The sequence below is a fragment of the Nelumbo nucifera genome, chromosome 5 (assembly GCF_055504915.1).
Source record: "Nelumbo nucifera cultivar China Antique chromosome 5, China Antique-T2T, whole genome shotgun sequence".
Taxonomy (NCBI): Eukaryota; Viridiplantae; Streptophyta; class Magnoliopsida; order Proteales; family Nelumbonaceae; genus Nelumbo; species Nelumbo nucifera.
In genome coordinates this window covers 1771551-1797158 of record NC_142653.1, presented here as the reverse complement: position 1 = coordinate 1797158, position 25608 = coordinate 1771551, and the positions used below count along the sequence as shown (strand labels likewise).

At 37.0% G+C, this 25608-nt stretch overlaps 2 protein-coding genes across 3 annotated transcripts in view; one reads left to right on the top strand and one right to left on the bottom strand.

Moving 5' to 3' along the window:
- Window positions 1–10237, top strand: part of LOC104603757 (phosphoinositide phosphatase SAC7-like) — a 42558-nt gene extending 32321 nt beyond the window's left edge. For both annotated transcript variants that reach the window (XM_088887504.1, XM_010267874.3), the window contains exons 16-21: window positions 1673–1781; window positions 1947–2019; window positions 4525–4618; window positions 6305–6397; window positions 7143–7209; window positions 9896–10237. In XM_088887504.1, the coding sequence (XP_088743630.1) occupies window positions 1673–1781; window positions 1947–2019; window positions 4525–4618; window positions 6305–6397; window positions 7143–7209; window positions 9896–10023 (564 nt within the window). In that variant the 3' untranslated portion in view covers window positions 10024–10237. The remainder of the gene's footprint in view (window positions 1–1672; window positions 1782–1946; window positions 2020–4524; window positions 4619–6304; window positions 6398–7142; window positions 7210–9895) is intronic.
- A 1009-nt stretch (window positions 10238–11246) lies between these two features.
- LOC104603758 (dirigent protein 19-like) lies at window positions 11247–11999 on the bottom strand. The gene has a single exon (XM_010267876.3). It carries the CDS (start codon window positions 11912–11914, stop codon window positions 11348–11350), a length of 567 nt encoding a protein of 188 aa, XP_010266178.1. The 5' UTR covers window positions 11915–11999; the 3' UTR covers window positions 11247–11347.
- Window positions 12000–25608: the final 13609 nt, after the last annotated feature.

Here is a 25608-nt window from a genome sequence, read left to right as displayed (position 1 = left end):
TTATGGCTGTACACGTTTTGTTTTTCAATACAATACCTTAAAAAAATAATAAAATATTTTTAACTTAATATGTCCCTATTTTCCTGAGAGAGAGAGAGGCTTTTAAACTCAATGAACCTAACCAAAATGGCACTGTCTTGAAATTTTTGGTGTCTTTTCTCTCTCTCTCTCTCTCTTTTCTTAGTGGTGCTGATGTGTCAAGGTTTACTTCAGTCTTCACTAAACCCCAAAAGAAGAAATTGAAGTGAAGCTAGAGTTACATAAAAGCCAAGAGTGATTAAGCCACGTTTCTGTAGGTATTTGGCATATTAATGCCAAATTTTGACATGATTTAGTACTCTCGTTGCACTAGATATCCAGCAAGTTTCAGCCAAATTGGATGAGTAGAAGTACATTTTCTGGAAGGATCTTTTAGCTGTTTTTTGGAGACTGCAGTATTTTCATTGGTCAAAGTCAATTGTTTGACCAGTGGACCACACAGGGCAAATTGCTCAGGCCCTTTCTTTTGTGGTTCAAGTTTCATCAATTTTGGTTCAGCCATATAAGTCAATCTAGGCCATAAAAGTCATTAGAATGTGGTTATAAATTGAGTGTGAGCCATCTGGGGGTATTCTGAGACTTATTCATAATAATTTTAAAGTTTTAAGCATGTTCTAGTTGGTGGTGGCCAGCCTTTTTAGGGGTTTTCTTTCAAGTTTTCTCCAGAATTTACTGGTTGAGGGAGAACTTTCTTGTTACTCTTTACTGATATCTTTCAACTGGTTGCTAGTTATTATTACGTCATGCTCTATTAGTTTTTTTTTGAAGGATAAAGGAAAATTTTATTAAATTAAAAAAGAAGCAGTACATCTCAACATGATGGTTGTCAAGTTGACAAACCAAATACAGATCAACTCAAACAGGAAAAGAATCAAAACTGCAAGGATTTAGCTCCAAAGTGCCCCGGAAATTCTCTAACAGATCAGATTTGTTCACTTGGTCAAACTCTGGAAGCCTGAGAACCCAAACTGAAATCAGATTACCCACTCCTGCTATCAAACACTCGATGCTTTTATTCTTATCCTCGAACACCCTTCTATTTCTTTCTTTCCAAATGGACCAGCATACTACGAATGGGATGCAACTCCATAGGATTTTAGCTTTCGTACTTCCTCTGATTTTCGGCCATTTGGAGAAAATCTCTTCTGGAACTGAAGGGAGACTTGCATTATCTCCAAAAAGGAAGGAGAAGAACTTCCAGATGGAATCTGCCACACTACATGAAAGGAAGAGATGAAGAAATGTTTCTTCCTCCTGATTGCACATATAGCAGCAGTTTGTTGACTGTATGCCTCCTGATTGCACATACTCTATTAGTTTGTTGCTTTGTGAAAAATCTATTGGCTTTAGGTGCTGTGCCTCATGGGAACTATTTCTGGTGAAATGGCTAATTACAGTGCGTTGATAAGGTGTCTTCAAGTTCTCTGTACTCTGAGGGCATACATGCATATATTTATGAAAAAGGCTAGTTTTAGTATTGCTCGCATCACCATCGTTTTTCTCTTGTGCACCATATTTCACCTTTTGTTATTCCCATTTGCTTACATTTGGTCACTGCTTTTATTATATGCTTTTGCACTACTTGCTTTATACTTTCCATAAATTCCTGGTGATGCTTAATTGTGGTTATCAGAGCATGATTGGAAGAAGGATGTTAGAAAGCCAACTTCAACGAATAGGAGTTTTTAGTGCTGGTGAAACCATTAGCACACATCCAAATTTTGACAAAAACTTTAAACTTTGTAAGTGTATTTTTCTTATTCTTGTCCTGTTCACCTGTTTTTCTGTGGTTTTATTTAATGTTCTCTTTGCAGTTGATCATATCATCTCTACAATGTATTACTAACAGGGGTTTCCTAGGACTGTAGGAGATCTATACTTACATGTTTTCTTCTTTGTTTGTTCAGTGTGGGCTAATCATGGAGATGACATAAGCATTCAATATTCAGGAACTCCTGCATTGAAGGGAGATTTTGTTAGGTATTTGTTCTCTTTAGAGAGGGTTTCTCTTGGTTAAACTTTACCACTCACATTAGAAACTGTTACCTTGAGCTTCACAAATGAAATTTGAGATAATTTATGTGAAATGACTTTCTGAATGTCATTGATGAAAACCACTTTACAGAAGAACAATTGTAACTTTGACGAATCCAATTATAACTTTGATGAATTCAATTAGTTAATTGAAGGGGACTCTAAACTGGTAATAGGGTGGTTGAAGAAACCTGAAACTGTAATTTGGAAATACAAAGAATATATGAAAAGATTTAAGTGGCTGGTCAGAGATATGACAATTTCAGTCCAATGGGAAAGGCGGTCAGCTAATGGGATAGCTGATTTTTTTTTTTTTTCAAAACAGGGGGTACATAAGTCTGAACTATTCTGGGATCAGTTGTAATATCAGTTTATATGGCTGGGGCTGCATCTCACATCTCCGCTGGATGTACTTTGTAATCATGTGATACTTAATTATGCTGTAATAAAATTTTTATCATTTATAAAAAAAATCTAATTAGTTGGTAGGTTTATGCTGTTGACCATTTAGTGTTTTTGATTTTACAATTTTCTTAGTCAAGAAACAACATATCCAGAAAATGAGTGTGGTTGGACTTTGTCTCTGGAGATACACAAGTTATTTGATCTTTCCACGTTCAAGTGGTTGAAGAGAATGGGCAGAATTCTTTGGAAATGTGAGGGCAGCTCTGGTTTGGACTATTTGGTAAGAAAGAAAATGCTAGAATCTTCCTTGAGAAAGAAGTGTGGAAGAAGTAATGGCTTGTATGCTAACAAGGGTGATTCATTGGGTAAAAACCTTGAACATCTTCTCACAATTTTCCTTTGATGATATTTGGAGGAATTTGATCTCAGTGGCAAAAAGCTCATCAAAGAGGTAGAAGGCTTCTTCCTGTTGGTTACCACTTGAATGATTTTATTAAACTGAACTTCAATGGGAGCAGTCAAGGTAACCCAGGTCCTACTGGTCTTTGGGGGGGGGGGGTTCATAAACATAGAAGGTTGGGACCTTCAGGTGTGGGGAACTCTTCAAGAGCTGAATTCCTTGCTGTCCTTCAAGGGGTACAATTAGCAAGATGAATGAGCTTTGAAAAGCTGGTTATTGAAGGTGATGCCAAGGTGGTAATAGGATGGCTATAGCAATTGGAGGCAGTAATTTTGAATTATAGGATGGCTACTGGTCTTTGGGGGGGGGGGTTCATAAACATAGAAGGTTGGGACCTTCAGGTGTGGGGAACTCTTCAAGAGCTGAATTCCTTGCTGTCCTTCATGGGGTACAATTAGCAAGATGAATGAGCTTTGAAAAGCTGGTTATTGAAGGTGATGCCAAGGTGGTAATAGGATGGCTATAGCAATTGGAGGCAGTAATTTTGAATTATAGGTAGGAAATAAAAATGTTTAAATGGCTTGCTTGTAACATGACATTAAGAATTCAATGGTAAAGGAGATCGGCAAATGGTTTGGCAGACCTTTTAGCTAAACAAGGGGTTAATAGGGAAAACCTGTTCTGGGTTCAGTTGTAAACAGATTATTGTAGTTTCTTGGGGAGTTTTCACCTCGCAACTCCTGCTTCTTTGTAATTTTCTGGTCTCTAATGAAATCTTTCTGTTATCTATAAAAAAAAATGAAAAACATAAAAGAAAATGAGTGTAGCTTGGGAACCTCCTGACGAAGGCTTTATTAAGTTGAACTTTGATGGCAGCAGTCTAGGGAACCCAGGTCCGGCTGGTATAGGAGTATTCAGGAATAATGAAGGACATATTGTTTCTGTATCTCAGGTGGTCCAGTTGGATTAGGGGATTCAGTTTTTGCGGAGTTCAAAGCAGTCTTGCAAGGAGTAAAGATTGCTAGACAAATAAACTTTGACAGACTGCTCATTGAAGGAGACTCTAAATTGATAGTAGTGTTGCTGAAGGAACCAGAAACAGTGATTTGGAAGTACAAGGAATCTATGAAAAATTTCAAATTGCTGGTTTTAGATATGAAAATTTTTGTTGAAGGGGAAAGGTGGTCAGCGAATGGTGTGGCCGATTACTTTGCAAAAATGGGGGTGCATAAGTCTGAACTTTTTTTGGCTCAGTTGTAATTTGTGTTTTCTGTTTGGGTTCGCACCTTGTGTCCCTATTGGCATGTTTTGTCTTGTAAAACTTTGATGTAATCCCTTCTCTTTCTTAACAAACCTTCATCATTTATCAAAAAAAGAAAATGAGTGCGGCTGAAATGTATAAGACAGGGTGATTTAACCAGGCAGTTAATCTCAAAACCACTAAAATTGGCTGGTTTTCACTGAAACAGATTGAGGTTTAGTTCTGGTATGACCTGGTTCAATTGGCAGGTCCTGTCTAGTTCCCAAAACATTGCTCAGGTCAACTTTGGATGCTGATAATTTTTGGGGTCAGGATGAATACTTTTGGGTATGCGTTTCTTTTTTCTGTGTTTATTCTAACGTGGGTTTGCATTCTGGTTTTCTAGATATGGCAAGAGGACAATCCAAGGAATAGTGAAAGATGGATGGCATGCCCTTGCTCGATACTACCTTAATAATTTCTGTGATGGCACAAAACAGGTTTGTATAATTCGTTTACTTGTTTATATTGGATTTAGATAATGATCAGGGCTTATCACAACACGGTTGAATATTGTAATTGTACAATCATTTCTTGACCATCAATTACTTCACAACTCAAGAAGTTTCTCGTGTTCAGCACTATCTAATATTTTGACATTTTGTGCCATCTGAAACTATGTATTCCAGAGATTTTATTCATTAGTGCTGCTGTTAAATAATTAATAATCACAAGAATAATTTTATGATAGTTATCTTTGGTATATCCTCTGTGTGTTCACATTCCAGCGTCACTGATTTTTCTCCTGGGTTGTGGGTGCTAATTCACTCTGTTTCAGTGTTTTCTCTCAACCTTAAATTCATTTGTACATGGCGTTTGATGGCAGAAGGCTAGAATGCAATTTGTTGGGACAGCGTCCAGTTTCAGTGTAGCTGAGATTGATAAAATATGGAGAATGGTTTAGGGAACAAAAGGATAGTTGTCAAAGTCATACAGCCTTGAACTAGAGTCCAAAATGACTGAATGGCAGCTCATTTGGGCTCTCTGGATTTTTTACTGAACATAAATTATAGGCTATCCATGTGGGGCCCACCTCGAAAAGCCAGAAGCCGCTGTGCTTCAGCCCTCCCAAAGGAGCACTAGTTCAGGTTTTGAAGTCTTTTGAGCATTCAAGACAAAATGCACCATCATGTGTATTGATTGAACTCTACAAGTAAGAAAATAATAAAATGAAACTAGTATGTAAACTTAATTAATAATTTTAGTTTAAAATGCCTGTATTTTATTATAATCTCAGAAAAAAGAATATAAATAAGGACCATTGATCCTTATTTTTTTTTAATCAATAGGACCATTGAACCTTATTTTGAATATGTTTAGTGAATTAATACAATGTCATTGGCAAATAACAAGCATCATGGGACCTCCTCTTGAATATGTTTAGTCAATTCATCTATGATTAGTGCAAATAAATAAGAATTAAGTACTGAACATTGGTGAAGACTTGTCATAATTGTAAAATCTGATACCTATCTCACAGGTGTTCTAACATTGATTGTTGCACCTATACATATTCTTAATTAGATCAACATAGTCTATCATATGTTTTCTCTAGATCAATGAATACAATATGGAGATCCCTCTTCTTCTCTCTAAACGTTTCTATCAATCATCTCAACAGAATGCTTCCATGGTTGACTTCCCTGGCATGGGCCCAAATTGGTTCTCTGATATACTTGTTTCATGTCATAACTTCATTTTCTCTTGAAGTTTAATGTTGTGCTTGTGGCTCATGAGTTTAACCACATTGCTCTTTCTCCATTCATCCGAGATTTGCTTTTCTTTCACTACCTTGTGAAATAGTTTAGTTATAGGCATGGTTTAAAATATTTATTTCCTAATATTTCTATTTCTATGGGACGACATGAGATATTATTTGAATTGACATATTCCCCAATGTAAGCTACCAATGGTAATATAAAGTATGACAGAAGATATTTATGTGTGATTTTGTTTAGCATGGCAGACTGTTGTGCATTGATTGAACTAGTTATTTGATTTGCAGGAGAGTTTTCATCTATCCTTATTTAAGGGTTTCATTTGTTAATTTAATTGCTAAATGGATATTCAGATGCTTTTTATTTCATAATGTTGTTTTGACATGGTTTGCTGCATAAATGGTCAAGGATGCTATTGATCTTCTGCATGGGCACTATATTGTCTCTGTCAGTCGGGATATGACTTTTCTACCTCAAAGAGGAAAATATGAGGATCTAGCTGTAAGTACTCTCCATAACCCATGCAGTCATCACCTTTCAGATTTTTTTTTTCTTTTATTTTATATAAAGATTGAAGTAGGATGTGTACTATGTTTCCAATCCGTCAAAATCTACAATTTTGGTGGTTAGATGTTGGTATTTTATAATTCTCTCTGCCAGATCCTAGTTGTTCCTGATGACAGATTATGCGGGTTTAGTTTTTCAACTGGAACAACTATTTCCTATTTAGTTGCTCTCTGCAGGATCCATTCACCAATAAAGAGAAACCTAAGATGTGGATGGTACAAATGTACAAGGTTATTCCATTGGTTGACTGAAAATGTGGTTTTTCTAATAAGGATCCAGTCACTCTATGACTTGGGAGAAATTCCAAGACAAACTTTGTGTTTGTAGATGAAATATTTTCAAAGATCATATTAATGAAAAGTAGGCTTCTTTTCTCCTCTTTGAGAACAATTTCAGGGAGGTTCAGAAATTTAGCAGTTTAGGCTTGTATTGTAGGTGTCAACTGTCAAGTTTTTTCATTGGTTGTTGCTGGTAGAAGCTAAAAAGAATAAATAAGAAAACTGTCTTGACTAGGGTTATTATTTTTACAGTGGAACAGAAGCCTTCAAATTTGTTAGGCTGTAGTAATATTTATCACATTCATGTGCTTTTTTCCTTTTCTTTTTTCATGGTAATATCAATCTCTCTCTCCCCTAATGTGCCAGACTTCAACACTGAACTTTTTTATTTCTTTTTGCAGTCCCTTCCACTGGCTTTGGCATTAGTTTTTCTTGGACTTTTCTTTGCGACTATGTCTTTGAAGCAAGGTTAGTTGGCTTCTATAGGTCTCACCTATAACTCAATAGAAAATCAGATACTTATCATCATTATTGATATCCTAGATGGTAATAAATGTGGTTTGATTTTGTCTAGTTTCCCTGCGTTGGCTGAGAAAATAGTTTTCTGAAGATAGTTTATCTATATCTATATATTGTATAAATTGGTCATTGACATGTTTTCTATCTGATCCTCTCAGTTGGGTGAACTATATACTGTTGCCTGGTACTTCTTTCTGTAAGAGAAAGTAAACAAAACCAGCAGAATGCTGGATTCAGCCCAAACAGGGGATGAAAAGTGAATAAATAGGGTAAGATTGGGAGAAATACAGCCCTAAGGCTTCTTAATTGGTTATAAGAGAACCCAGCAAGAGGGTCTTCTTTATTAGAAAGAGCAAGTTTTTATTACCAAACCTATTAGGGCTATATCCTACTGTCATATTTCCTCTATTGAACCATTAAAACAATTTAGGTGACTTTTTTCTTTTTTGTTTTTCCTTTTTTTTTTATCAATAACTGAACCAATTCGTTAATGATTAAGAAGAACAAAGGTGCTTGGTGATAGAAGGGGACTCCAAAGTGGTGGTGGGTTGGCTTAGAGATACAGATTCAGTGATATGGTGCTATAAAGTTGAATTGAAGAAATTCAAATGGGCAACACAATATATGAATTTAATCATACAATGGGTGGGAAGGGAGGCTAATTCATTTGCTGATTGCTTAGCCAAACAAGGAGTAACTAGGGATCAGTTGTATTGGCCCCAATTGTGATTTTTGTGCTGTTTCTTTTCTTTTAAAGGGTGAGGTTGCACCTCACGCCTCCCGTTGGGATGCTTGTAACAGTTTTATTTTGTTGACAATGAATTCTTAGAGAAAATTTATTTATCAGAAAAAAAAAACAAAGGTACAACAAGAAACAATGAAAATAAAGGAGGGATAAGCTCTCTTAGCCCTTCCCACCAAGAACAAACTTACAATAGAGCCCAAAACAATGTATCCCTTCCCACCCCTTGTTTAGCAAGCATCAGCAAATGAGTTGGCACTTCACCTTACCCTTTGAAGCCTCACTTCCATATTCTGTGTCAGCCATCTAAATCTTCTTTTTTCATCAATATAACTCCAGAAACCATTTTCCCCTTGTTGCAGCCAAATTGATTACAAGCTTTTGGAGTCACCCTCAACAACCATCTTTTTAATATTTAGCTCTTTTGCCCTTTGTGCTCCTTCCATGACAGCCATAATCTCTTCTCTGAGTGAATCACCTATACCTATTGGCCCAGAGATTAATGCAATAACTTTTCCTTCTTCATTTCTGAATACAGCTCCAATACCTGAAGGACCTGGATTACCCTCATCACTTCATCAAAATTCAGCCTAATGAAGCCTTGCACTGGCAGGGACCAAAGAGGCCTGAAAACATCCTTAGCAGGAGCTGAATCAGCCACTTCTTTCCAATTACCAAGCAGCGCATCTGTAGATATGCCTTAAAACAGCTCCAAAGATTTTACTGACGGCAACTCTGATGGAAATAACTTCAATTAGAGCTTCTCTACTTCTTTCTTTTTCAGAAAAAAATCCTCAAGTTCCCTTCTTCCCAAATTGTCCAGCAAACAGCTGCTCTAGTACACCTCCAAAGTATCCAACCCCTCTTCTTTGGCCACCTAACAAAAGAAGAGTTAAACAAACTTTGTGTATCCGGTGGGGGAGTCCACCTAAAACCAAACAGAGAGAAACCAATCCCAAATATACAAGAGAAAGGGGCAGGAGACTTGGCTGGACCAAAATACTCATTGTCTTATATGTATTCACTTAAATTAAACTCACCAAACTACTCAGAAACATACAGCAAAGGCATAAGTCAGCAAAAAAATGGATTTTTCATGAATCTAATAGATTTTCTCCATTAGTCCATTGGAGTATTTCAACATCAATGAGAATACTTATGTTGGTCATAATAAAGGGTCCGACTATGGCCATGCTTTTTAGAGAGATTATTTGAAAGAAGGTTCCCAAGATTAAGCCCAATCAGATAATATTCTAGATGTTTGGTATGCTTTGTAATTTTTGTTTTTTTTTTTATTTTTTCTTTTTTATGATAACTTAGCTTTTGTCTATAAAAGACCATGTACTTTCCATTTGTTTTTCAGTGAATGAATATTTTGAAATTTGCGTATGTAACTTTGTTGTGGTTTGAGAAGTGACCCTTCTGCTGGTGAAATTCCACTCTCCTCTTCTCTTGGTTAGGAAGACTCTAAGCAGAGTGTTGGAACTTAACAGTGAGATTTTCGTAGTTCTCTCTCTTTATTCTCTATCTTCATTTTCCTTTCTGGGTACAGATTTCCGTACCTTTTCTTTCAAATCAAACACAGCCATAAAGCACCTTCTTATCTATTGACACTTTTCACCACCTTGGAGATCATGCCTGTGTTGCAATGTTTTCTCTGGTTCATTGCTGGCACCACTGGTTTTGTTCAACATCCATATTGATTGCCTTGCATTGTCTTTCCTTAACATCTAAGCACCTTCTATGATGTCCATGTTTTCCTAACATGCTGATTAACAAGTTTTATTGTCTTTTCATCTTCAAAGCCCTTAAAAAGCATATAAATTTGGCACATAACTATGGGGCCAACCAACTTCCATTTTTCTTATCTGTATTCATTTTTCCTATCTTCAGTTGGGCATGATATTCACAATTTATTCTTTTCTCTTCTCTGGGCGAGCCTGAGTTTGTCCATATTAGCATTTGTGCGAGCCAATGGTCGGTTCTTCTGCAACCGCCCTCGTTTGAACAGGCCACTATGATGATGACAGATTAAAGGACCTTTTGGTTTGTGATATATTTTGCCTTATTGCAGTTGCATTTCATTGTATTTATTCAACATTATTTCTGTAACCTTGATTTGCTTGATGCACCCATTGGCTATTTCCGAGGCGATAACCTATTTGGTAGTTTATGTTGGTTTGGGAATTTTCACCCAGTTGTAACTACAGAAATAAAAGAATACTTACTGTGCCATTTTTGACTGCATAGTTTATAGTTATGGTATCACTCAGTTGGCTTTGGGGTAGGTTTTTGTGAGTAGTGAGTACCCACATCCATTTGAAGCTATATGTACCTGTATGGACTATGGAGTTCACTCTTTTGAAGCCTCACCACTGGTGAGGGGTTCAAAGGGATTCCATGTGCGTCGTTGAAGGACATTTTGATTGATATTGGGCACCACTTCTAATTAATCTAGACTGCTTTTTCATTCTATTGTATTTTTTGAAAAGTACTGAGAAACAGCATAGGTTGTCTCTAGTTGCAATGTAAAATGCAGATTTTGATGATTTCCTTTGAAAAAATATTGTTCAGTTTTCGTAACTATTTGTTTTCCACGGCCGATTCTGTGCAACCAAAATACTGCAAGTTGGCGTTTTTCATAGATCCCTTTCTTTTCTTTTCTTTTCTTTTTGTTTGTGCAAACACCATGAATTTATGATGGCTCGGCTATTTGGGGATTTGAAATAATGAGCCGAATTTCAATTGCTTTAGATAAAAAATTCAAAATGCTGTGCTGGACTATTTAATACAAGAAGACTTGATAACAAAAGAAAAAAGAAAGACTAATAAAGGTTTACTTTTCTTCATGTTTATTGACAATCAAAACACCAACAAATTGATATTTTCCAAAACATTATGACACGGGTTGGATTATGATACCGAAAGACATGATATTGGAAAAACTTGTAACCAATCAATAGGCATCATACAAGTTGTAACCGATCATAGTATTCATCAAAATCCAGGAGGGGGTTTTGATTGGTCAAAGCTCTCAGTATTATACCTCTCAGCCAAGGTTTGAAATTTGGATATATATCAAGCCATATCGGGGGTTTCCCAATATGCGGGTGTTTCAGGGTTTAACCTGCTTCAGGGGGGTACATAGGTCTTAAATCGATCTCTCTGAATCAGGTTTAAAAAAAACTAAAAAAATAGGAAAAATCGGCTTTGATACAGGCCATGCCAGAGGGTCCTTACAAAATTTTCGAAGCCTGTCATAGTTTCTACCTCAAAACTTACTTAAAAGACAACCAAATATAAAAGCGGAATAACTCATTACTAGGCTCAATTGGATGAAGCTTTTCAAGAAGATGCCTGGATCGCATACGGAGGCCAGTAGAGATGGAATTCGATTTTGTAAACAACTGTTTGTCCCTTGAGATCTACTGGCGATGATGTCACATATCCTTGAACAAACATGAAGTCACCAGTGCCCCCGACGACTGGGTGGTCCGAAGGCTTGATGTTATGCGTACCCCCCAAAATAGACAGTGACCCCTTGTAGTTCTTCATACTCAGAGTGATCTTAGCAATCGATATGCTCCGAAGGCCATCAAGGGATGAAGTAATGGAGGTGCCTTCGGCGATCCCTACGACTTTAGAGGATCGGTTTGCTGTTACAGTCATAGGATCCTGGAAGGTGAATATGGTGCCAAAAGGTGTGGTGGTCTGACTGATACCAGGTCCAGCCACTCCATTCACGATGACGTATCCAGTCTTGTTGATCGTCTCTTGTTGATAGAGAGAGAAGTGGAGGGTTTTAAGTCCGTGGTGGTGGTGGTGGTGGTGGTGGGTGGTAGATGCCACCTTGTATGGGATGAGGAAGAGAACGGGAACGATAAAGAATAGAGATTGCAGAGAGTTGGCCATTGACAATGAATATATTGTTTTGATAGGGTTACAATTCTGAGTGTGATTTATAGACCCAATGACAGTACCACAACGGCATAGACTCGTAAAGAGGTTCTCTCTCCTTGTAGGTGGCTGTGGTTGGATCCATCAGTCGTGATCTTCCAGAAGAAGGCAGTTGACTGGCGAGGTTAATTAGAAAAATGGTTGTCATGGTGGAACGTCGAGTAACACAATAAAAAAGTTGCGGTATTTACTTCAAGTCTGCAATGAGTCCAGTCTTTGTTAGTTGGTCGTGTGTGAGGACTTTACCTGGTAAGAAACGTGACCAAAAAAGTATGCTACTTTGAAATATGGATCCAATGAAGAAACGTGAGCTCGACCTGCTGATTGTCTGTGAAGACCAAGAAAATATAGAATGAATGGTAACTTGATTTTCAGGTTCGTTGTTGTTGTTGTTGGAATTGCCCAGCAGCACAGGAAAGCGCTGGGTGCGTTCTACTTTCATTTCACACCTGGGTTAGGTGTATGTATTAACTAATCTCTTGCCCATTTTTTTGGTTCCACCCCCGTTTTGTGTGGTTGCCATTGAACCACTTTTCGGTGTTAATTGGTGTTAGTTGGCATTAATTTTCCCTGTCGGGTTTGCAAGGTGACCCATTCTTTCCCATATTAAGTGGGTCCATTTGCTGCTTGCAAGGCTTGTATAATAACGGGCTATGTATCCAATCACGAGTGAATACCTCTACCAAGACCCACCATGAATATAGAATCTAGATATTTTGACATAGTGAGGCTATAGGCATCGGGTTGAATCTGTAAGAAATAAACCGAACGTACTGCAATGGGCAGAAGTGTACCCATTCTTTCCATAGGTCCATTTTCTTTGATGGCACGGCTTTGACAACTTTAAGACTGAAAACAAGTGATTTTCTTAGGTTTAGTTGACAAGAGAAACCAAAACAGAAAAGAAAGCAATGAAAAAAAATCGGGTTATTAGCTGACGTTACCCTTGACTTTTCAAATGTTTTTTTTTTTTTTTAATACCTCTAAAGCTTCTTTTATCAAATATTTGCTTATATTTAGAGTTAACTTTTACAATCTGCAATTCTGCATCAAAACCCAGGTATATGATATAGAATTATAAATAGATAGAATAGCTTTTACAATATTACAATGATGCCCTGTTTACTTCTATTCTTTATATCAAACTTGTGAAAAATGGGTCCATCCATTCACTTGAATTCAACTGCTGGTGGGTTGTGAGATGAGTGATCAAAAAATAAAGCAGGGGTATTCTCATCACATAAAAATTAGTCGGTTGGTTTAGTTTTCTCATTAAAAATAATAATGACATATATATGGACCACTTCTGTGATCGTGTTGTACCAATGATGTTGTCCTAATAAAAAATGACTTCATTTTAATATGCAGTTGTGAACTTGTTAATTGTGATCATTACTTGGCGTGAGTCACGCATGCTTCATTAATTGATTATTATTATTATTATTATTATTATTATTATTTTGGTATTGATTATATTTATCCGTGGTTGCAATTACATGTTCTCTGCCCACAAGAACTCTATTCACACATTATTATAATCACACATTTAAGAACATTTTAGATATTTATAGGTTATTCTTCATGGGGAGATATTCTCATTGTACAACTGTAATATCCTGTGGGTAGGATTCTTGTATGCAGGAGAGGAGATCTAGATTGTTATATAATTTCAGACTCTCTATGACAAGATCAATGGACCTTAGGTGCACCTTGTTCTGTCCCAACCCCCTCTTAAGTCTTAATCCCTTATACATAGATCAAAATTATTACCAGATGACTGGTTTGACTGATGAAAAAAGAAATCTAAAAAGATTTTAGATTTAAACATTTGTCATCAGTATTTATGCAACAGTAGGTGCCTACCTACAGATTTTTTGCCCACAAAAGAATCCAATGCATAACCTGCCCACTACTCTCTACCCGTCTTGAATTGCAATCATGCTAGGGGTGGATTCGAGCCGAGCCGAGCCGAATAGTATTAGATTCGAGCTTGGTTTGGCTCGTTTTATATTTTATAAAAATAAAAATTATATATAATTTTTTTATTTTATATTTAAAAAATTAAGAATTATAATAATTAATAATTATAATACGGCTCGGCTCGCAAGCCTCACGAGCCGAGCTCTAGTAGGCTGAGCTCAGCTCGTTTAATAATCGAGCCACTGACTTGGGCTCGAGTTCAAGCTCGAATTCGACTGAAATCAAGTCGAATTGAGCTTTTCATGAACCGAGCTCGAACAGCTCATGAAAAGCTTAACTCGTTGCCACCCCTAAATCATGCATTGTCATCTTTGTATTGTAAGATGTGCAGCTGTAGTGTATCATAGGTAGATGTGGGTAGAGAAAATGAGTAGGAAATCTGGATTCACCTATAGGTTTCTTTGCCTAATTATTCAGTTTGATGGGGCTTTCAAATATGATCCTGCTGCTGCTGCATGTGTTGCGGTGGGTCCTCCCTCCCCAAATAAATAAATAAAAAATAAAACTTGAACCGAAATGTTAAGATCACTCTCTAACGCTTCTCCAACTCTCAAAGTAAAAAATGTTTATTTTTTCTTTTAAAAAACACTATAATAAGCCCAAACCTTCTCCTCCCATATCTTTCAAAACCCTACTTCTTATACTTCTTATTTCATTTTTTCTAGCTAGTAGCTATATCAGTTTTTTTTTTTTTTCCCAACTTAGCTCATCTAAGTAGTCTTGGGTTGGACCGAGCTCAAATCGACACAAACTCAAATAAAGTATGTCAACAAAGTAATTTGTTAGACTTTATGTATCAGTAATCAATAATCTGTGCTTGTTTTTCGATTTTTTTACAATGAAAATTTTGTTTTACTTCATCATTCATTTACACCAAAACATGGAAGAGATGGCAATCAAACACCTTCATTATAAAAACGAATGGAAATAATAGCTGAAACGTTTCAATTCAGTCTTGAAAGTTTATACATCCACAACAGCCATAAAATAATATCCACACGTGAAAACACAATGAAACGAAGTGATCAATATCAAAATCAAACCCATACTCTCATATTTTGTGAGTCTAAGATTTTATCATTGCACCCTTAAGCTGAGCACTGTGTGAGTTTATATTTAAAATGCGGGCACTACTAGACAACACACACAATTAGTGGGTCAATTTGCAAACTTTTCTTATTAGGAATAGGAGTGTAATCGAACTAACTATGTCCAGTTGAGTATTGGGGTTATTTGAGCTTGACTCTATTCAAAAACTCGAAGCTTGAAACTGTATTCAAGCTCAATACATGATATTTGAAAGTATAATTTGAGCATATTATTAATATTATAAATAAAAGTATACTTTGAAACTTGATTATAAATTATTTTATTTATATTATAAATAGAAATAAGGTTCTTCTATGATACAGAAATACATGATATTTGAAAAACTTGTGACCAATCAACAGGCATCATAAATGTGATAGACAATCGGGTGTTATTTATCAAAATTTACAGGTGCATTTTGATTAGTCAGAACTTTTCTGATATCATATCTTTCCAGCATCATAGATTTTCCCATAGATGAATGTTTTATCATAAGTTTGACTACTCAAGCCAACAAGTATTGCAAAGCTTGAACCCAATTTGATTAATTATTTACGCTTGACTTGAACTCAATTATCTTTAAAACAAGATCGAGTATTTAGCGAAGTGAGCTGGAGTAGCTTGATTCACTTACACCCCTAATTGGAGAGATGCAAGGTTCAAAATATCATTATGTATCGGCCGATATGTATCATATTGGGGCCTTCCCAATACAGCCCTACAGAGGGTGTATCGGATCAGGCCATGGTTCAGAGGATAGCCAGGATATAAACCGATTCCTCTGAACCGATTTAAAAAAATAAATAAATAAAACATAAAAAAAAATACCAATACAGACCAAAACGCCCTACCAGCGTATTGGCCTATATCGATATTTAGAACCTTGGAGAGATATCCGTTAGTAAGTCGGGGGAGTGTCCCCAAAACAAAACAGAATAGCCTTTGGAGAGGCCGAATGGATATATCTGCTGATGGTGGGATGATGAGGTCCTAATAATGCGTCCCCTAATCGTCTGACGAAGGTATCACATTTTTAAAAGATGATGAAATGCCGATGCCACCAACACAATTCACCATTGGCGCAGAGAACATTGATGATGGATTCCCCCCAGTCCCAGAGCTGGGTTTTGAATCGCAATCACAGGCGTGGCTAGCTCTTTGAATTAGTGTCGCAAGTGGGCTACTGGTACTGGCTGATTTCATTCATGCCTCCCTTGCTATCTAATTCCTAATTGTTCTGTCAGTCCATATATTATTAAGTCAATTCCAAACTTCATCAGCAAACAAACTTTCAAGGGTGTTGGCATCCCCCATCCCCATCCTGTAATATGTCATATCAAGTGATTGATGGCGATATAATCAATATATAATGAACCGCAGTACCACCAGTAGAAGGAGAATTTCAATTTTGGCTAATTAAACAAATTTAAATAACTGACTGCATCTATGGATTGTCCCTGCTCATATTACCAGCGGATCTGTCAACGTTATTGCGGTGTGGGTGGTTGTGACTTGTGACTTGTAATAATCTCTTCACTTGCAATTCACCCACCCAACTGGCAAACTAATTAATAAAATAAGGCCATTCAACTGAACTTATCATTTTTTTAATATTATATATATATATATATATATATATATCTGTCACTAGTCACACTATTTTTTAGTTAATCAATTAGATTATTCAGCTGCTTGTTTTCGAGATTGGCATCACGATGATCGAATTGGACAGCAATTTAGTGGCACAATCTACCACATGAAATAGAGAATGTAAGAATTGGTTAGAATGTCTTACAAGCAAAAGGAACATGGTATGGTAATTGGTAGGGTTGTGTGACGAGGGATTGTTTCTATCATTTCATGAGTGTCTTTTTCACCGTAAAGACTCTTTTGAGAATTACTCCACCATGTAGATTAATTAATAAGTTTCAGTCCCTAACAAATCATAAGGGCTGGTGCTTTGGTTGATTTTGATTTTGGATTCTCAACCAAAACTTTCATTTATGAATCATACACCTTGCATTTTTTCCTGGTTATTATATAATCTTTAGTGTTTCCTCAACAGCAATACGTGCGGTCTAAGATTAGGGGTGTCAATGGATTGAGTTTGGGTTGGATCCATCCGAATCAAAATCAATTTAATTCTTTGAACAAGCTGGATGGTCTAATAAGTAATAAGGCATATTGAATTGGTACAATTCAAATTTGGTAATAAATAATATTGGATTGGATCAAGTTGAACTAATATATATTTGATCCATTGATAGATAGAAGAAAAGATGGATCAGGTTTGGATTGAATGCAACCTGAATTAAAATCAAATTGAAAAGGTTGGACAGTCCAATAAAATATTGAATTGAACCAACCTAATCCAAAATATTTATCATATTGGATTGGACTTGGTCTATTATAATGGATTCATCATTCATGTTAAACCAAATCAGCTTGGACCACTATTCCGTTCATTGACAGCCCTACTATATTGATTATTGATTGTATATGCTCAGAAACCAGATCTACTCCCAACAAACACTTCAAACAAAGAAAAAATAACATAAATTAATGTGCACAGTGCACATCTTTTCTCTTTGTTTCTTGTTTCAAGGAATCCCATTTAACAGGAGATTGACCGAAATATTTTTATTTTTTATTTTATTTATACTATTCAACATTTAATTGTAATCTGAATTTAATACAAATCTGATGGATATGACCTAATTCGAATTCAAATACAAAGGGAACAAATTTTGAATCTACCAATATCTGATTCAAGTTCATTGGTTTGCACGCCTGTCTGCATAAATGCTTGGACATTGCATAAAATTTTATTTTTTCTTGGAAAATAAAATCATGCATTTGGATATTTTATTTTTTTTCTTGGAAAATAAATACATCAGTGTTCCGTACCCATAAGACCCACGTAAGACAAATCCCCCCCCCAAAAAAATCTTCTTATAAAATAGCTCCTTTGTTATAGTATAATAATACGGCTCCGTTGTAAGCTAATATTTAATTCTTTATTTAGGACACGTGGCAAGTAAAAGTCCCAAACCGTGTAGTGTCTGATAACCTGTGGCTTAAACACTTCCATGTCATGTCATACTGGCAATGTTATTGTATGATATGTATAGAAAAGAAAGGTATTAAATACATGACATAGTCTTCTCAATTTTTTAAATAATTTAGGGTTATTAATCTTTCAGGGATGTGTCATGGGATGAAAACGCAAGACGAATGCAAAATCAGTCCTCAGACAACCCTTACAGCTGTTCATTGGAAACATCTCTCCATGACTATACAAGTATGAAAATGTTTTCAATGCACTCATGCAAATGCTACAAGGAAAATGTGAGGATAAAATCCGAATTCAAAGATGAATTCAGGTTTGTTGATCCTTAATTAAGGTATTTGATAAGTAAAAAAAAAAAAAAAAAAAGAGTTTGTGGCACTTGAGTTTAAAGTTTTTAAAATCGGACTAGATAGGGAACTGTTCTGGATCCAGTTTTCAGGTTGAACGGTTCAATCATTTGGTTTGAACTGACAGCCTGTTATGACAAAAAAATTTTAAAAATTAAAAACACAAAAAACGGTTAAAACCATTCCTGAGTTGAATGGTTCAACAATTTAACCACCTGGGCCAATGGTTTGTTTACCAAATCAATAGTTTTTTGTTAAAAAGCGGTTTTGGGGTAAAATGGAACCGATCAGGTGACTGGTTCCTGGTTTTTCCCATCCAACTGTTCGATCCAGTCCAGTTTTGAAAACATTGATTGAGTCTGTAGCTTTACACTGAAACTAAAATCCATAAACAAATGTATCTAGTTAGATAGATGATGGAAATCAGATCTTAAGGTCTGTTTGGTTCATAGCCAGAATCAGAATGATCTATTCCTTAATTTGTTTGGTTTAGACTTCAGACAAATTGGAATAAACTGGAATGAGATTTCATTCCCAAGAGAAGGGGAGGGAATAATCATTTCCCTCAAATGGGGAAGCCATTCCACCAGGTAGGGGAATGCCATTCCCAAGATTCCAATTCTACCTAACCCATTATAATTCCGATTCCAGACCTCTTTTCCCATGAACCAAATAGGCCCTTAATTTGATTGAGAAGTATGTCATCCCAATTTGATTTGTTTTAAATGGAAAGAGAAAATTACCTTAAACTTTCATTATACTTCTTCAAATGTGCTAACATTTTATCTACTTTTTAAAAATTTCTAGATATCCACAATTAAAGAATCTTGGTTACAACATAAATGGAAATGTGTATTGACAATAAAACACAAAAGATGATGTTACAGTTGTGTGTTATAGCCTTATAATATTTATTATTGTAAATTTATTTTGATGTAAAATAGCCTTAAAATATAATTTAGAACCATTTTTTATTTTTTATTTTTTACTTTTTACTTAAAAGAGTCAAGCAATTTGAACTCACTCAATGGTTAAACCATTTGACCCAGAATTCAATCACCTCTATATCCGGGTTGAGTTAAAAAATATTATTGTATTTATCAATTAAAAAATATATAGTATATATTTCTGTTAATTTTACTTATGTATTTAGAAACAATAATTGAAAAATGTTTGGACATGAAAGAACGGCTCAGGAAATTGGAAGAAGATGGGTGAAGATATTATTCTGTTTTCTGAACATAAACAACTGCCACGTTGGTAAGTGGAAAATATAAAAAATAAAAAAAAAACTAAGGTTTTTAAAATCGAATCAGATAATGAACGTTCAGGGGTCCGATTCTCAGGAACGGTCTGACCATTCAAACCTAATGAATGGCCCATTTCAATAAAAAATAAAAAAATAAAAAAATGATCAAAAACCATTATCTGAATCAATGGTTCAAACAATTCAATTGCTCAAATCAGTCGTCCGCTGTCCAAATCAATGGTTTTTGGCCCAAAAACAATTTTAAAATGAAACAAAACTGGTCAGATGATCAGTTTCCGATTTTTTCAATGCAGAAAACATTTCAGTCATTTGTCTTCGTCTGGACGTTGTATTTCTATTTTGCAAGGCTCCTCTTTTTTTGATTTGTCTCTTTTCCTTTTGTCTATATCTGAATCCAAATCTAAGCCCGACATGAATTGGATAAACTACGCATTATAACAAGTGCCCAATTATACACAAACTACGCATCAAATGTTTTTTTTTTTAATTAAAAAAATATATGTTAAAAACTTAATAACCAAAAAATTTTTGGCATTAGGGTCTAGCCAAACAGGAGTGGAGTCCCGTACATTTTTCATCCCTCAATTTATATAGCCTTTTAAGAAATGACATGAGCAGAATTAATACAGATTCTGGGTTCATTTGGTTCGGAGCTGGAATTGAAATCGGAATAGGAATGATCTAAGACTATAAAGGAATGAAAATGAAAATTGAAATCAACATGAACGGGATTTCATTCCCAAAAGATAAGAGAATGGTCATTCCTTCAAATGAGAGAATGCCATTTCAACATGAATGAAAATAAGATTCTGTATTAGAATAGGATTCTGATTCCGTCCAATCAAAGAATTGGAATCAGAATAACTTATCCCAATTCCGATTCCAGACCCCCTATTCACAAAATATACAGCAAAAAAACAGTTGATCAGCCAAGCTTCTCTCCACCATCACTTTAACAATTACATCAGTGATAACTGCTCCCTCCTCTTTCTTTAGCAGAAGACAAAGCTTCAAGAACTGCCCCAGGCTCCGCATTAATAAAGGGGAGGCTCTGCAAAAGCAAGTAAATCAACCAGCTGTAGGCCGCGCCTTGATTTAATGGACCCTTTGTTCTTTATCATCCTGAACAAACCCCACACCCCACTGCAGTAGCAATATTAAAGTTACATAAGTTGTTAAAAAAAAAGTCCTCTTTCTTATCTTTCATTCGTTACTTCCCCACCATAAATACGAGTGGATTTGAGAAGTTGAGCTGAAATTAAATACTTAATTATTTGAGCTCAATTGAGTAGAAAAATATGAGGTTTGAGTTTGGTTTTGAACTATATGTTTGAGTTTGATTCAGCTCAAACTCGACATAAAAAAAACAGATAAAAGATTTTATATAATAAATTACACATGAAAATTAACAATATTATATATAATATAAACTTCATTAAGCTCAAATTTCGCTTAAAATTCCATTTAAACTGAACAAAATCGAACTTTTCATAAATTGAGCTCGAATATCTTGTTCCTATCCACAAATTATATAAATATGACATCAAAGAGTAAAGACTACTAATGGCCATGGACTACCAAACAAAATGGATCGAGCAAAATTAGAAAACTAAGCAAATGATTGATGCATTCATTCTGCACCCGATCCCTGTCAACCCCCAATATGGCGTGTATCAGCGGGCAATAAATCCTTCTATACTCTCATCTCTGTTTCATTATCAACTAACTTTTGGTGGGTCCAAGACCCATACAGTTCATCGGTGGCTAATATGATTTCTGCCGGTTTACCCATCTGGCGGTGTAGGCATTTTATATATAATTTTATGGTGGGTTTTAGTCTCATGGTGGGATTAGGTGTTAGATCAAGTTGCTAGAGGATTGGAATCTATTTTATTTTATTGATAGACCATGACGAGAGGATGCACTACGAGATAATAGGGGGTAATTAAGTAATTGCAAGTTCACACGTCAGCCCCTGCAAGGTATAAAATTTCAGATTTTCTCCGAGAATAATTGTGTTATACTTATTTGGGTCTAAGGTTGAATTTGGAATGAATGCAAATATGAAGAGTGTAAAATCTTAATCTTATATTTTGTATGTATTTACATTTATACTTTTTCTAAATTAAGTCTAAAAAAATTAAATTAATAGATTTAAATAAACGGAAACACTAAATGGCCTCCGAATGTTGTGTTGACAAAGAAACAACGCTGTGGTGCAACGTGTAAGCAGAATAGTAGATGTAGCTATAGATACCAGAGAACGGGGGGTAAGAATCTTTCAGTCAATCTCTCAAAAAATAAATAATAACTAACTATATATGGATGGTGGTGAGACTTAGGAGAGGTGAGTCGTCAGAATCTCAGCCAACCCAACCCTCCTCTGTCTCTATGCATGAAAATAAAATATCCCTAAAATAATAGAATAATAAGGAAATTTTCAGTTTACTATCTTGAACTCTGGGGTAGTGTCAAGTTACTACCCAAACTTCAAAATGTGTTACTGAATTACTCAAACTTTGGAAAACTGTTAATTTAGCACCCGCCGTTAGTAGTCCCTTAGTTCCCATGTAATTTATAACATTTAACATTCTAAAATTTCAAAATTACCCTTTTAAAGACACTGTGAATGAAAATATTGCTGTTAAAAAGAAAACTAATACCAGGAATTAAAAAAAAAAAAAGGATTGGTAATACCATTACCAGAAAACTAATACTAATAAGGATTTGGACGACGATGGACGCAACGTGTAAAAAGGACCGGTAATTGTTTCTAGTTGTTAACACAATTCTGAAATTCTTATTGAAAAATTAGTTAAATATATTTACTTGTGATTCATTTTGATGTGAAGTAACATTGATGACTGCAAGTGCTCACATTTTTACTACTGTTATTGGATCTGGAGTTCTCTCCCTAGCTTCGGTTGTAGCTCAGTTGGGTTGGATAGTTGGACCTTCTGCCCTCATACTCTTCGCTGTCTTCACTTGGTTTACATCTGTTCTACTTGCCGACTGTTACAGGTCTCCCGACCCTGTTACAAGCAAGAGAAACTACAATGGATGCAGTGAAAGCCAATCTAGGTAAAAGAAAAAAACGAAAAAAGAAAAAAGAAAAGGTTCCTGAAACCAGTCTGTTCTTGATGAGAATTTTAAGAGAAATTAAACAAAATCCTTCCGAATCCGCGACGCGCAGGGTGTGGTCCCAAAGATGCCTCAACCTTGGACTCCTAATTGGACTTATTAGAACCAGAAGAGCTAGAAGTAGAAGAAGAATGGGAAGATGAGGAAGACATCTTACCGGGCTTGAAGCTGAGGAATAAAAACCAAATGCCGAGCAACGCAGACAACACCTCGCCGAGCTCTCCAAGCAACTCCTCTCGCAAATGGCAAGGGGGAATGCCCGTCCACCCCTACTTATAACCCGTGGGAACTAGAATCGATGCCAGATCTACGGTGAGGATCAAGCACCGCTCTGACAAAGCTTGAGAAAACCAATTGACACGACTGTTACCGCATGCGCAAGGCCTTGGGAACCAAAGCGACGACCTCAACAAGCAACAACCAAAGCATTGATTACCCCATGCTCAAGGTTCGCCCAAGACCACTGGGTCAACCGATTTCTCTGGTTTCTTCGGGATGACCAACAGTAAATACCGACCAAAGAAGGCCTCGTTGTGCCTCAACTGAGCACCCCACCCTTTGACTTCGGAACTGGGGGAGTGGTGCTCGGATTTCGAGATTTCAAGTACATGTTCCTTAGCCGAAGAGCAGGGACCCCAACATCGAAGCTTGGCAGATCACAACCGAGCATCACAATAGCTCAGCACCTGCGAGGCCCCCAACATTGAAGCTCGGCAGACTACAACCGAGCATCACAATAGCTCGGCACCTGCGAGGCCCCCAACATTGAAGCTCGGCAGACCATAACTGAACATCACAACAACTCGGCACCTAGAGGCCCTTAAGCATCACAATAGCTCGGCACCCGAAGGCCCTCAACTTCGAAGCTCGACAAGTCATAGCCAAGCATCGCAATGGCCTCAGTTCAGCAGCTCGGCAACCCCAGGGTCCCCGACTGCGTAGCTCGACACACCGTGGTTGAGCATCACAACGACCTCAACTTTGAAACTCAGCCTCCCACCGGCAGCAAAAAGCCTTTCCTCGGCATATAGTCGAACCAAGTCCCGACTTCGAAAGCTCGACACATCATGGCCGAGCATCGCAGCGGCCTCAACTCCAAAATTCGAACCCATCCAAAGCTCGACACACCATGGCTGAGCATCACAGTGACCATGACACAGAAGCTCGACCTCCACTTGGTATCAGAGTCGTTCCTCGGCTCCACTAGGAGGACGGACCTTGAAGCTTAGTTCGACACTTCAATGCTCTGCCAAGCTACGTGACCATGCAACACTTCGGACCAAGCACTGCCCCTCCTCGGCTCCAGAACTAGGGGAGTGGTGTTCGAATTTCGAAGTTGGAGCTCTTAGATTTCTACAGCCGACGATGGGAAGATTCCTCGGCCACATTCCATATTTGCCCGATTCTCAAGATTGCAACATGCGCCAAGGAACACTAAAAGGGTCAGACGCTCATCCAAACATCAACTTGGAAGTTCCTTAGCCGAAAAACGAATTGGACTACTTCATTCCTCGACTTCAAAACTGGCCCGACAAGACATGTGGCCGCCCAGCCATCGCCCAACCACGTCATCCTAGCTCGGCCACCTCGGCATAACTCGACCACGTTGGCATAGCTCAGCCGAGCTACGATATTATTATGGCCCCCCTTCTTATCCTTTCAGCCACGTCAACTACGCGTCACGAGGGTGAGCACAACTACGGATAAAGAGGAGTAAGGAAGACAAATCCGTTGGGGAATGAGACTATCTCGAATACCTCGGCGACTAACCTTATCCCGACAACCCTAGAAGCCCAATGCGACCAGGACACGGATCTCCGGCTATAAAAAGGTACTCCATTCTCGAGGTAAGGGACCCCAACCTCTGAGACCAGTACTACTACTTAGTTCGGACCAGCACCCTTATAACTCGGCCCGACCATCTACCACCTCCTACTAACTTGAGCGTCAGAATATTTACCCGGGGATAATTCCTCGGGCTTCTGACTTCTCCTTTCTTGATCACAGGTCTTGAAGTGCAGCCTCATCCTTGTAGCTCGACCCTGCTTTGTCAGCAAAAACTATTTAAAACTATCTGATTGCTCTCCTCAATTCGTGCACCACCTCAAATTAAGCAATATAACCTTCAAAATTCAAATTCAAAACATTGAAAAACCAAGGTTCTCTCTTGAATGTCTTTTCTAATTTTCCCTTTTTTTTTCTCATAAGGAATAATGATTCAGCTCTATGGATTAGCTCAATATGATAGCTTTGCAGGGGCTACCATCGGATACACCATCACTCATCTATCAGTATGGCATAAGTAATTTAATCCGGCCCTCTAAGCTTGTTCTTAACTTCTTTTCATTCAATTTTGGCTTTAATTGTTTGTAGATAATGTTGGTTTTGATTTCATATTGCTTTTCTCAATCAGGGTTCAAATGTCCAACTGCTTTCACAAGAACGGCCACCATGCCAAGTGCGACACATCACACTATCCCTTCATGATCATCTTTGCATGCATTCAGATAATTCTGTCTCAAATACCCAATTTTCACGAGCTCTCTTGGCTATCCATCATAGCAGCTGTTATGTCATTTCTCATTCTCTAATAGGAATCGGTCTCTCCGTAGCCAAAGTTGCAGGATTCATAAAACCATGAAACATGATGGATAGATACCCAAAGAGGATGATTCATTTTTGTTGGATGGGTTCTATTTTGCAGAGAGAAACCATATTGTAAGGACTAGTTTGAGAGGGGTCAAAGTTGGAT

Bases quoted from the DNA above. Each gene is read 5' to 3' on its own strand.
- LOC104603758 (XM_010267876.3), bottom strand. From the start codon at position 11,914: ATGGCCAACTCTCTGCAATCTCTATTCTTTATCGTTCCCGTTCTCTTC.